We start from the raw sequence: 14,214 nt of genomic DNA, 5'->3' as shown, positions 1-14,214 counted from the left end.
ATGTGTGTTAAAAGTGGATGTGAGGAGGAGAGAGAAGGAAGCACAGCAGCTCTCAGGCAAGTTAATCAATTCTCTCTCCCAACACATCAAAGACAACGCACATTGAATTAGTAGGTGAACCACGCGCTTTCACACGAAGGGCGACACACACAATAATACACACATCACTTTTGTCTCCACTTATGCATACAGCAAGATTGTCCTTGTGTAGCCGTTTCAATCTCATGCACTGGGAGGTTTTTAATCGCATGGACTAACACTGGATGTGTGCAAATCAGACATGTGAGGTGATGGACCTCCACATAATTATATCAAGGCAATTGCATCATCTCGCCGTGCATCTCAAAGCTGCATAAGATTCCTCTGCTGTAGGACAGCATGAGATGTATAGACACAAAGTGGCTGCGGAGGTGTTGTTTGTTGCTTGGACCTGCTACTTTGCTGGAGCGCTTGCCTCACTGCAGTACAGAGGATAAGCATCACTTTGACAAGACTCAAATGTGTGGCATTTATGTGAAAACACAGGCGAACTAGTTTTGTAGGACACATGCAGCTACCAAATGGATTCATCTTTTTTCCCATCTCCTTTGGAAGAAATGAAAAGGGAAATAAGAATTTAAAACAGGCAATCCCAAAAGCTGTAAAACATTTACAGACAAACTGTGATGTTGCACAATTTATCAATTCTCACTGTGTACATGCCACCAAAAGTGTCATATTTTGTGGAATAATTTCCTTAAAACTTGGAAAATTGGGTGCTGTGGTGGGTTTGGAACAGGCAAAAGTTTCTGACTGTGCAATTCAATACTTGTCACAGTGTGAAGGTGTTTTATGCCTTGCTCTTCTGGATCACCATTGGAGTGTTACAGGAGGGATATAAAAGCAGCACACATACAGGTGTGACCGGTATATTGTCATACCGATTATTACACATGAGTGGACATGGCACTGGCAGCACAACTGTGGAAGATTAGCGTGGAGGAGACAATAACTGGATGAGTCAATGCTGGAGGTCTGTGGTTACCCGGATAATCTCTTCTAACTTACAAAAACAGGATTTCTCCTGAGACTGTGAGGTAGAGGACAGCAAGAAGAGGCTTCTTACATGATGGCATTGACGTGGCGGTCCAAGCGAGGGGAGGTACATCCCAAAATTTCTCCTGGTGACAGAGGGCGACACTGTGGGACAAACATGTCGTACTCTGGTTTGAGGGCTGCACTCACAGCCTGGAACATGGAGGAAGGGAGAAGGAATCATATGTACAGCTTATATTCAGCAAAATTTTCCTACTTTTCCTGCTTTGAGTTAAGAACAGATAGCAGAGACAGACGATACTGAATGCAATCCATGTAGAAGTAGTTCACATCATCAGTGTTTGGTCAGTTCAACATTTTTCTTCGAGTTCTGTGCTTTGTGACATTTAATTTGAAACAAATTGTTTCCCTATATATGACACCTTTGGGTCAAATTTTGCGCTCCTTTGGGATTTCTTTTCATTGCTATGCAGATGACCTACAACTATACATGCCCTTGGTCCCTCAAAGTGTTTTTGACACTGATAAACTCCAGGCCTGTCTCTCAGCCGTTAGGAGCTGGCTATCAACGAATTTTCTGCTCCTGAATTCTGCCAAGACTGAAATGATGGTGATTGGACCTGAAAGTGTTAATCCTCTGCTTGATGACTTTATTCTATCTTTGGATGACTGTGCAATTCATTGTAAAGACCAAGTTAAGAATTTTGGTGTACTCTTTGATAAAACCCTCTCATTTAAATTCCATATTAAAGAGGTAAGCAGATTGGCCTTTTTCCACCTCAGAAATATCTCTAAAGGTAGTGTCTACAGATACGGACCCGTACCCGTAGCCTGTGGGCTACGGATACGGCACTTTCCATTTGCCAGACAGATACGGACCCGTACGCGAGTCTCGCGAGTCAAGAAGCTGCTAACCACTGCAAACTGTTGAAAGGTAAGTAAAGGTTAAGGTTAGGGTTAGTGTTAGGGTCAGGTTTAGGGTCCGTACCTGTAGTACCGATGCTACGGGTCCGTACCTCCAGCGTCTACCGGGAGTCACGTGACCAGATCTCGCGTATCTGATTGGCAAATGGCAAGTGCCGTATCCGTAGTCCACAGGCTATGGGTACGGGTCCGTACCTCTAGCAACTACCATCTCTAAAAGCAGATCTAGTCTGTCATTTCAGGATGCTGAGGTCCTAATTGATGCTTTTGTTTCCTCACGGCTGGACTATTGCAATGTCCTTTTATCAGGTCTGCCAATGAAGAGCCTTCATGGTCTGCAGATGGTCCAGAACGCAGCAGCTCGCATTCTGACCAGAACAAGTAAATACGAGCATATTACTCCAGAGCCGGCCTCTCTGCATTAGCTACCTATACCTACCTATACTAACCTATAAAATTGTTAATGGAATTGCCCCGTCTTATTTATCCAGCCTGCTGAATCTATATGTCCCCGCTCGGGCTCTCCGCTCTCAGGGGACTGGACTTCTGAATATCCCGAAGGTCTGTAAAAAGACGGTGGGGGAACGGGCTTTTTCTTTCCGGGCACCTACATTGTGGAACAGTCTGCCTGCTGAAATCAGGCAGCCATCGTCCATTGATGTATTTAAAACTAAGCTGAAGACTCACTTGTTTTCTCTTACATATGAATCCTAAATTGTTTGTTTATCTGATGTCTTTTTTATTGTTCTGTTTGAATTGATTTTATTTTTATCTGTTTTTTATTTATCTGTTTTTATTTCTGTGTACAGCATTGTGACGGAAAGCGCTTTATAAATAAAGTTATAATGGATACTACATTAAAGTGACAAGTTTCTGTTTTCATTTTAGGCAGTTTACATCAACATAGAAAGATCTCTGTTGGAAGTACAGCCCTTTAACACAAAGTTTAGGAGCTGAGAAATTATTAAACAAACACATTAGGTCAAAGAATATTTCACAGCAAAGTCTTCAATTACAATAGAATCCTTGTAGTTCTTCAAAATTGACCTAAACCTACTCGAAATAAAGCTGAGAAGTACCACTTTAATACAACATTCAGTATATACTTCAAAATTAATGTGCTGATGCAGAGTCTGTGGAACAAAAATATGTAACAGTATGACTACAGTCTGAGCTGTATAAATATGCAGAAGGGAAAATGGTGAGAAATGATAAAGGCCAGAAAAAAAGATTTCACTCAAAATGTGGCTCTAAAGTGATTTTGAAAGGGTCATGCATAAAACTCATTCTCCCACAGATTTGGCTCTCGGTGCAGTCACCTGTGTTTAAATCCTCACGATTCTGCAAAGCACTGAGAAAAAAAAACAGTCTACCACACCGCAAAGCCATAACATAATAAATAAGAAAACTTAAATGTAAACAAGCAGAGTAACAACACACTAATAGGAAAAAGAAATATTTTCTGAAGTGTGCTCTGATTCTGAAGAAAAATAAACCTCTGGACCCCAAAACCTATCGGCAGGTTTGACAGGAATGCCATCTTTGCAAAATCCCAAAATGACAGCATTTATAAGCATTGTACAAAACAGAGAGAATCGCTGGATTTTGAACTTTCTGACAGTCGTTTCACTACTCATCTGTGATGTGCTGTTCAAAATACATAATCAGTTATAAGCTTACTGTTGTGACATGTCTTGAGAATCACTTTCTTATATATGTCATATTTTAAAATTCTCTAAGAAACATAAACCGTTTGCTCTAGAAATAAAACAATATAAAATTCAGCACAACCAGGAAGACACTGATGACATAAATGCTGTAAATGTTGATTCTCAGTTTCAAGATTTCTTGTACAAGAAGTAATCAAATAAAAGCAACTTTGTTTTTCTTTTCCTTATTTATGAATAATTGAATTACAAATGGGTCATAGTGCACAAAAGACATTGAGTTCTCTCTACTTCTAGTCATAGTTGTGCTATTTCAACAGAGGTGAAGGACTTTATATTGCAGTAAAAAATGAGTCCACAGTGAGCAAAATGTGACAGCAGCAGAAAATGCCAAGAAATTGCTTAGGGTTCAGAGAGTTAAGCCAAGCGAGAACATGGGAGAACAAACAATTACAGCAAAAACAAACAAACACGTGTCAGCGTGCTCTTAGGTGGAAAGATAAATTGAACGATTTAAGGCTAATTTAAGGCAGTCCGCAGGGAATATGGGTGAACTCCAAGCTTCTCCCGCCCATACTGTGTGACCTCTACAAGCCTACACACAATAAGACTTGGATGAGATGGAGGTACGCATGCATACAATACACAGCTGTACACACAGAAACATGCACTCAAACACCGCATAATATACAATATGAGCCACAATGGCAGAACATCATGTAAAAATAGCTGTGGTTACATTAGTGAAAACTCAGTGTTGGTGCAACACAGCAATTGAAAGCAGCAGCAGCAGCAGTAGAATGCATTATAGAAGAGGGAGGCAGCAAACCTGAAAGAAGGCTGTTCAAGTTTAATACTATAGCCGCTGCCACTGCTTACGTAAAGAGCAGCACCGAGCACGACGCTGAACCGAGAGGCCTTCCGAGTTCATTCCACCTTTCAAATCCAAAATAACTGCTGCCGGATTTGTCAAACCCACACTTGAACTGAGCTTTAGAGTGGAGTGTGAGCTTGTTCATAAAAGCCTGGAACCACAAAAAGTGCTATACAAATGTGGAGAAGCATGTATATGTGCGTATCCCTATAATGTATACAAATACACACACGTGTGAATAAACACATGAAGATAGAGAAACCATCTGCCTCCCATACTTGCCCACATACACACAAAATCATACAGAACCCGTGCTTAATCACCTGCAGCGCAGCCACGAATTGAATAGTGCTGACGAGCGCCAGAGATTGTCCAGGAGCGAAGTTGAACTTGACCGTGTCCAGGAAGTGTGCATTGTCCATCTGGATATCCACAAACACATACAGCATCTTAATACCTGCCGTCGAGTCTATGGGGACTGCAGAGAGACAAAGACAAAAGAAAGACGGATGAATAATTCAGTCTATTATGTCAGGTAAATCTGCGTTACATACACTACTGATGGGACTTCAAATGTGCTGCACATATTCAGCGATACAGCTATATGGGAACACAGTGCATGCACATACAGTGTATAGCTAACAGCAGCTGCTTGGAGGATAAAACTGAAACCGATTCAGAGCGAGTTTCGAGCACATGCAGGAGCTGATGCAAAGACCTCAATTATTTAGGGAAGTAGAGGGACACATGCGATTACTATTAATGCCATTAATTTCACAGGCCATTTACTACGCAGCCGGGCCAGGGAGACGCAGCTCGGGACGTGACGAGTTAGATGCTGAACAAAGTAGGCGAGAGTCCAAGAAACGAAGGGGAGAAAGGGCATGGATAAGAGACAGGAATTATTGTCGGTGTTGATCATTAAAATTACTCTTCCTCTTGTGTTAATTTGCAGATCAGGAGCGAGGGGACTTTTTTTTGTTATAATTAAGCAAATTGCTCCATTATGATGAAAACGTTTTACGAGCAAGTGCAGCTCACTTGATGGCCTAGATTAGAGCAACGCTGAGGGAGAAAAAGATGTGGGAGCAAAGCATCTTAAGGTGAAGAAAATGGGGAGTGAATGGGAAAAAGGGATGCTGGGAAAACCGAGAAGCTGTCTTTACAAAGGGCTGAGGGAAGATGGGACTAAAATAGGAGTCAAGAATGAGGAAGTAGGCTGGAAAACACTGAAATTCAATTTAGGGGTTGGAGGAGGTGATTTCATAATCATAAACTCCAAATGATTCGGTGAGGAAGACAGGAGTGGAAAAAGTAACAGGATACTGAGTGTGTGTTTGGTTGAAGTGCGAGGGGTGGGTTGTCAATTAACTGAGAACAGAGGTGATGGATGTGTTCACATCTCTGCGGAAAGAGGGGAGGGAAGGAGATGGATAGGCATTCATGAAGGTAGGCTTCGCTGCAGGTCACATATTTAGTGTAAAAACCAAGGAGTTAAATATATCTTGAGCCTAAAAAGGGTTAGGGGAGATGAGCAAAAATCTAGACAAATAGCTGTCTGTTGTTTGTTTATAGGCGCTCTTAAAATGTAAAGGGCAGAAGAAAGTGACATCGATCTGCGTTTGCATTAGCATGGTAGCCTGAGAGCACTTAGGCGTTGCAATTAGAGACGCTGTCAACGAGACGGACAGGACTCACTCACACCATCACTGGTTTTACTCTTACGCATTATGGCAATGAGGTCACGTAGCATAGCTGCTTACTAATGGCCATGTAAACAAATACACAGGCACAATCACAGCAAGCACGACAAAGAAAAGGGCGAACGTAATCTATACTGGTTTGTATACAAATGCTTTGTTAAAAATCAATGTGTAAAAACAGAATCTATTCTATATTTTACTTGTGCAGTGTTATTAATAATACAGCAGCCATTTGGCACCTTCAATAAGTGTCCATTTGTGTTTGATATATAGCAATATCTAGGCTGAAAAAAGATACAGGATGGTGATAATGGAGTTGTTCTGTGGATGAAAACAAGACTTTAGACTCTACAGTTATTTGTACTATTTGTTAGTTTTGTAGTTTTTCATTCTAAAAACAACTGGGTCACATATACTTTATGAAGTTCACAAATAGAACGCTGAAATAATTGATCATGCATTAGTCTCACATAGACCGTTCTGCAGCACACACTGTTCTGGCTGCACTTCATCAGCTTTCTGCTATAGGGGGAAATGCTTTCTTTAAACCAATCACAATGGTATTGGGAAAAGCTAAGTTAAAGGTGCAACAATATTCGACCCTCAAAATATTAATGAGTGGAAATGTTTTGGTGGAACATTCACACAAAGAGAGGTGAGCAATGTTGTTAAAATACCTAATTCAGGTATTTTTTTAAAGAAAAGGCTAGCAGGGCCACCTTACTGCTCAATCCAAATCCCTGGCAAAACTTGAAGTATTTAGTATGAAGGTTGCCTACTCTACTCAGGTGTTGTTTCTGATGTTTCACGTAATGAAATACATGGCCAATATCAAGTTTATACCTTCAGCCTATGGTGCCTATAAAATGTATTCACCCTCCTTGAAAATTCTCCTTCTTATTGTTTTTCAACACTTAATCTCAGTACATATAATCTGGCTTCTTTGATAATCATTTACAAAAAAATGCTTTTGCATCAAAGTAAAACCACATTTATACAAAGTAATGTTAATTACATTTTTTGAAAAGTAAAATAAGTACTTGCGTCATTATTCACCCCTTAAGAGTGACTCACCTAACAACAGTCAAGCCTTAAAAGTAGAGAGGGAAAGAAAAGCCACTGTTGGAAAAAAAACTCGACTACAGTTAGCCAGAAGGTATGCTGGAGAATCTGAGGGCAACTGAAAGACGCTTCATTGGTCCGTTGAGACCAAAACTGGGCTTTTTGGCTTCTAGACTAGACACTGTGTTTGACGGACACCAAACACTGCACATCACTGCGAATACATCGTCCCCAACGTGAAGCACGGTGGTGGCAGCATCATGGTACAGCGATGCTTCTCTGTAGCAGGCCCAGAAAGGCTTGTAAAGGTAAAGGGTAAAATAAACGCAATAAAAGAAGACAGGCAGACACAGGACAACCTGATGCAGCCTGCAAGAGAACTGTGACTTGGAGGGAGATTTATTTTCCAGCAGAGACAACGAAGCACAAAGCCAAAGCTACACAGAAATAGTTTAAAGACAAGAAAGTGAATGTTCTGGAGAGGCCGAGTCAGAGCCAGACTTCAATCCAATTGAGAACTTGTGGATAGACTTGAAAAGAGCTTGTCACTCATGATCACAGTGCAACCTGACAGAGCTTGAACAGTTTTTCAAAGAAGAATGGGGTAAAATTGCAGTGTCCACATATGTCAGGCTGATTGAGACCTACCCACAAAGGCTTGATGGGCAATTGCAGTGAAAAGGTGGATCTACCAAATTTTGATTTGAAGGGGGTCAATACTTAAGTAATCTCTTATAAGTTTTATATTTCATTAATTGACATTACTTTACAAAAATCTTTTTTCACATGGAAGTGGAATAGTCTTATAAGAATGGTGATTATATTACCATGATTCAATGTTGAAAAGCTTTAAGGGGAAACCTTCCAATAGGGGTGAGGACTTTTTTACAGGCACTGCACATCCAGTGAGTCAGACTAACACATACATTGCATATATTTTCTATAGAGGGTTTTCGTTTTTTATTGGACAATGAGGAAGCTGACAGCAGGACTGTAGAGTGAATGTAGTTACAGTGTCAGAGTCTTTTCGAGTGAAAAATTCCATTGAATAAACTGAAAGTTCTACCTTATAGGCAGGTGTCCTTGATACAAATTTTTTTCTCCGGTGAAGTTGTATCAAGATGGAAGTCAAAAGAGTTGAGATATCTGCTCTCCTTTGTGCTGAACATCAGCCGGATGACCGTCCACAGAGTTGCGGAGAGGCTAAAGAATGGTGAAGATCTTTCAGGTCTTCACCATTCTTGAAAGATCACTGAAAGATCTTCACCATTCTTCAGCCTCTCCGCGACTCTGTGGACGGTCATCCGGCTGATGTTCAGCTGCTTGGCTCTGTCAGACTTGTTGTGGCCAGCACTAACAGATTTGTGAACAATATTTGAGAACAAAAGTGTTGCGTTTATATTTTGTTAAGTGTATATATACACACATAAACATATACATATATTTGTTTTTGGACTCAGGTGTCATCCTGTCACTCACCAAATCTAAAATTGACACTATGGGTCAGTTTTGCTTAAGCTCTTGTAAAGTGATTCATACCACTAAAAGAGTGAAGATCTGCTCATGATGTTTAAAAGGGTCTAGTAATACTTTGCTATGGCAGCTGGCCTGGCATTATCTGAGCAAAGCCGCCGCGTAGTTTTTTCCCTGGAGGCAAAAAAAATAGTTTCATTTTGTGTTCTTTATTTTGCTTTTTCTCTCCTGCCCACTCACTCTCAGTACTTTTATTTTTATCTTTTTTTGTTTCAACTAGTAAGGTATTCAGTTCAAGTATCAACAAGGTTAAACAAAATTTCCACCACTCATATCTGCAAACAACATAAGAACTCTAAAACATGGCCCTATGATGTTGCGCATACTGTTCTGCAGAAAATGGAGGTGCCTTATGATGACAAAATTTGAGAGGACACGAATACTCAAAAGCAGATACTGCAGAGGAAATGAAAGGGAAACAAAAGAACGTGGGAAAGACAGTTTCTCTGTGAGTCAGTCAAAACACAGTGTCTTTCATCTCTCACAGGTGGCTGACATCTTGGAAACAGTGCAGATGATGTCCTCATGACTGAGTGATGAAAGTCAGGACAGCATACAAACTGGCACCTGTACACACAAATTCTCCAGGAATCTGTAGCACGTTTGAGTGCTTTGAAAACCTCTTCCATCAGTTAATATCTGATCTAACTTCACAACCCACGCAAGACTTTAGTGCTTTTATCTTTGCGTTTATTCAGTGCTTCTGAGCCTAAATGGGGAATGTGTACACGTCTTATCCCTTTTGTAAACATACATGCCTGCACTGGCATAATTCCTCCATGATTATCAAATAATGAATGTGCCCACGCACGCAAAGACAAACACAAACAAAGCATAAACTGAAAGATCGGAGAGCTTTTTTAAGTCGTATTAAAATTCTGTTGGTCATTTCTGGTATTTGGGAGAGGTGAGGTTGTTCTGGCAGAGATATTTCAAAAGTATTGATTTAACATTTCCTCTTATGTTCTGCAAAAGACAGACAGCGGGGGCGAGGGTGAAGGTCCTCAAGAACTGCTCGAGGTTTTCAAAGGACGGCTCTAATGCATGTTCCCCATTGATCTGCTGGGTAAATGCGATGTCCGGGCTTCCAAAGGTCTGATATCCTTTCCATACTAGAGCTGAGCAGACTGCACTAACTAGTTACGTTTTCCATTGATCAATAGCTCCGTCCGTCCATCCGTTCATGTTCTGATGCTTCTTTTTCATGCAGCCCACTCTCGGTAGGTGGAAGTCCTTGATGCTTGCTCGCTTCATGTTCCTCTTTGAGGTACAATCTACATGCAGAGTGTTGGAGAGACAGACAAACATGCACATAGATGGTTGAGAGACTTACTTAGACAACTGTGACCATAGTGCACCATAAAATCAGCTCCCAGGGCTCGGGCGGTGAAGTCGTCCACGCAGCAGGCTCCATAAGTCACATCTCCCATCACAATGGTATCTGCCTCTGTGAACCTGGGACACACAGAGGAGCTAATCAGTGACGCCACAGACCATATGCACCACTTGTTTGGTACCATAATGATCAACACACATAGTATGCCAGTCACGGTGTGATTGTGAGAGAGCTGAATAAGATCAATCCCTATCCACTTGCTGCAGACGGAGTACACTATATCGTATCTGACAACATTGCCGGTCAATGACTGACTCACAGTGCATCGGGGTGACCCGCTGCTATTCTTTTGCTCTTAATAACCAGCAGCTATGGCTAGCTACAGTCACAAAAGGGAGAAAGCTGGTACAAATAACAAGATTAGACTTTGTAGGGGCCTTTTGTTGGTCTATCTATGGCCTGGATTTACTGTACATCTGCTTGGGAACAGGACAAAACAGCTTCAGCAAGAGCTGGTGATTGCCGCATGAGAATAAACGATACAGACTAAACGCTTTATACCACAAGTAGGTTGTGAAACCAAAGTGCAGACCATGTGGGCCTAATGTTCCACTTTGCAGCTGTAAAAGAAGAAAAAAAAATCATGGCCTCCTTGAGAGGAAAACTAACAAATTACATAGGCATCTATGGACCCAGATCTGTTCAAAAGAATTGCAGATTGCACTACTGAAAAACAAGCTCTTTCTTTTATCGCCCTTTATGGGCAAATAAAATGCTAAGTAAAGCCATAAAGACTAAGTAAAATGAGTAAAAGCTGAGAGTAACAGCAAGAAATAGCAAATGAACAGAAGCTTGAGGCATTGTAGGGGAGGAAAGATGGGGAGACGAGGGGGTGGTTGTAAAAGGTGGTTGTTGCCAGGTATTTGTGGCTGTATTCTGACAGATTTAGGCTAGACAGAAGGGGTAGAATAGAGATGAGACGGAGGGCTTGGGGAGAGAAGAGGAAAGTGATAAACAGACATGGCTGCACATAGAAAAGATTCTGTAGCAACCAACAGACTTTTAGTAATGCGTCTCCTGCAGCCCAATCTTTCAACCTTCAGCCACTCTGTTTATTCCTCGCTCTGCCGCTCGCAAGGGGCCTCAAACAAAGTTTCTACTTAGCCTTTCCTACCTCGATTTCTTTGATGTAATCTCTAGTTTGTACTCTCTCCGGGCTCCTCATCATTGTCCCGTGGTTGTCTTTGTTGTTTCTCCTTCTTTCTCTCCCTATTTCATTGTCCCTTCTCCTCTAATGGCTGCTCTCAGGTGAAGAGCAGTGCAGGCCAGCTGAGCCCAGGAAAACACACAGAACAACTCATCTGGTAAACACATATTTGCCTTCGATGGTTTGAATCAATTACCCTCTCGTCAGGCTTTTGATTTTGTCTGCATGCGTCTGTTTATACTGTGTACACGTGCATATGCAGCCAACAGCAGGAAGCTACTTATGCATTGCTCAAAATTATAAAATCATGGGGATAATTGGAGGTCTGTGGGCTCATGCACAAGTTTTCCCATTCACTGCAGCCCATTGTTCTTTCATTGCAGTGTGCTGACTTTGTTTGGAGTCGCATAAATGCGCATCAACCTTTTAGCTAAAAATATACAGCCTGCCCACTTGGAAAAAAAGAAAAGAGACTATTCCCTGCAATCCACTGCAGACCACGCAGAACCATCTACAATGCAAAACACCACACTACAGAAGATTATTGTATCTAATCAGCCATCTATCTGCCAGAAATATCATTATCACACTGTCCCCGCTGCAGCGCAAAGTAGATCTAGTTATTTCCAAAGTGAGTACACTGAAATTTCATGGTAATAAATGCTAAGAATCTGATTAAGAGGCCGATATGAGACGTGTGATACCACTGGGATATGGGCAGAGTAATTACTGGCCAACGTATAGTCCCATATCCCACTGGGAGAGAGGAAAAGATGGAAGAGAGATGGCAAAATGAAAAAAACATTAGAGAGAGGATGACAGAATGAAAAGTTTATCAGTGTTAATCAAATCACTTTCTCCATGTAGGACATAGAGCTCAACTGCTGTGCACATATAAGCCACCAAAGTCATCCAATCACTCGTCATTTACATTTTTTCCACTTTCCATCTCCTCAGCTATCACTCCTTCTCTCCATTCCTGCTCACACTTGTCTCCAGTGTCAGTCTTTCCCGTTTCTCGCTGCATATCAGCACTGGTGTTGCCTCATCTCAGGGTGCACAGTTGAGCCATTCCAACTGAAATGTCATTAAGATCTAATTAAGATGTCAGAGGAGCCTGTGAACTCCATAACAGGCCTTGTTAATTAGCTCTTTAGCATAGAGCTCAATATGTGTGAGAAATTGCCAGCAGATTTGAATCTTTGTCAAAAAAAAAGTGCTGCACTGGCGTGTGCTGCAAACCCAACTCCAAGTCAACAATCAGACTGGAACATACATAGGTGCACACAAACACACACACACATACACTGTGAATTTATTGTCAACCGACTGTATCACCGTTTATCAACAGGTTAAAGGCCCGGTCACACCGCCCGAACTTTGCTGGAGCGTTCCTTGAACGGTAGGGAGGGGGGGCCGAATTTCGACAACGCTCGTCACCGCGCACGAAATGGGAAAAAAAAAAATCTAAAACACGGGCGTTGGCTTAGCGGTGCACCGCTGAAGCCGGCATTGCTTTAGCGTTGGTTTAGCGGTAGCGAGCGTTGGTATAGCGGCGTTCTGCGCATGCGGGCGTTGCCTCGGCGGGGGTATAAAGCTGGTTTAGCGGCATACCGCTTGTGAATACGGAGCTGAACGAATCGTTTTGATAGATTTTTGATAGAAGTGCTGGAAGGCTCGTGGATCCTCATTCCTCAGCTCCACCATCAGCTTGTCATACAGTCCATGTTCAGGCCTTCTCAGAATCCACTGTCTGACCCACACAACTCTGTCTCTCCTCCTCCTCTCTTTTCTCCTTCTGTCAACAGCTTGTTGCAATCTGAGGAGGTTCTGATTCTGCTGCTGGACTAGTGCACCAATCATAGCAAGTCTCTCAGCATCCATGGTGATACAGTTTTACTGTAACTTTGAGCAAATTCGATATAGATGAGGTCTGAACTCAACGGCAGCTCGATTCCAAATGAGCTCCTGGTCCATTTCTCCCCGTATTTATAGCCAAATTCTGGTCCCACTCCGACACCTCTATACCAACGCCAAACCAAAGTTCATCGCCGCCATGGATCGCTGCTTCAACGCCCGACACCGTTCCAGCAACTCCGTGTCCGCTCGTAAAACGCTTACAACCGCTCCACCGAAATTTGTACAACGTTTAATCGCCGCCCGGGCAAGGCTGGCGAAGCAGCGGTGGTCCAGCGTTCAAGATTTCTGCGTTGGCCTAGCGGACCCAAGCGTCCACGAACTTGCGTCTAGCGGTGCCAAACTTTGACTGGGCGTTGGTGGAGCAGGGGTGATAGGCAGCCAAATTTGCATCAGCGGTGATGAATTTTTTTCACCGCTCCAGGAACGCTCCAGCAAAGTTCGGGCGGTGTGACCGGGCCTTAAGCAGCTGATATGTTTTACATAAAGGCCCGGTCACACCGCCCGAACTTTGCTGGAGCGTTCCTTGAACGGTGAAAAAAATTCATCACCGCTTGTAACCGTTCACCACCGTTTAACAGAAGTTGGCCCCCGTTAAAGCAACGCCGTATACGCTCGGCCACCACTGGAGGGGCCCTCCTACCGCTCCGAAAGTTTTGAGCTGCACAAAATATTGCGAGCAGTGAGGAGGGGGCAATTTTCCGCCCCGGCAAAGTTCACCTCCGCTCCACCAACCAAAGTTTGGCACCGCTAAATGCAAGTTCGTGGACGCTTGGGCCCCCCCCCCCACCACCACCACCGTTCAAGGAACGCTCCAGCAAAGTTCGGGCGGTGTGACCGGGCCTTAAACAGCATCTCACTCGGCTACATTATTGTCCAAGCATTGCAGGGTGAGCATAGAAGCGAATTAATCTCTCTGCTTCGCCCTCCGGAGATGATATCCTTTTTGTGACTTT

General features: G+C 42.6%; 1 protein-coding gene across 1 annotated transcript in view; it reads right to left on the bottom strand.

Annotated features, from left to right (window-relative positions):
- The window catches only part of dph1 (diphthamide biosynthesis 1), a 66,989-nt gene that overhangs the window by 17,257 nt on the left and 35,518 nt on the right, over window positions 1-14,214 (bottom strand). Inside the window, exons 4-6 of the mRNA XM_022211197.2 lie at window positions 10,132-10,253; window positions 4,824-4,978; window positions 1,106-1,227 (exon numbers count right to left, since the gene is read on the bottom strand). Of these exons, the coding sequence (XP_022066889.1) occupies window positions 1,106-1,227; window positions 4,824-4,978; window positions 10,132-10,253 (399 nt within the window). The remainder of the gene's footprint in view (window positions 1-1,105; window positions 1,228-4,823; window positions 4,979-10,131; window positions 10,254-14,214) is intronic.

The sequence above is a fragment of the Acanthochromis polyacanthus genome, chromosome 13 (genome assembly GCF_021347895.1).
Source record: "Acanthochromis polyacanthus isolate Apoly-LR-REF ecotype Palm Island chromosome 13, KAUST_Apoly_ChrSc, whole genome shotgun sequence".
NCBI lineage: Eukaryota > Metazoa > Chordata > Actinopteri > Pomacentridae > Acanthochromis > Acanthochromis polyacanthus.
The sequence above is the reverse complement of the archived record's forward strand: the minus strand, read 5'-3'. Positions and strand labels throughout refer to the sequence as shown.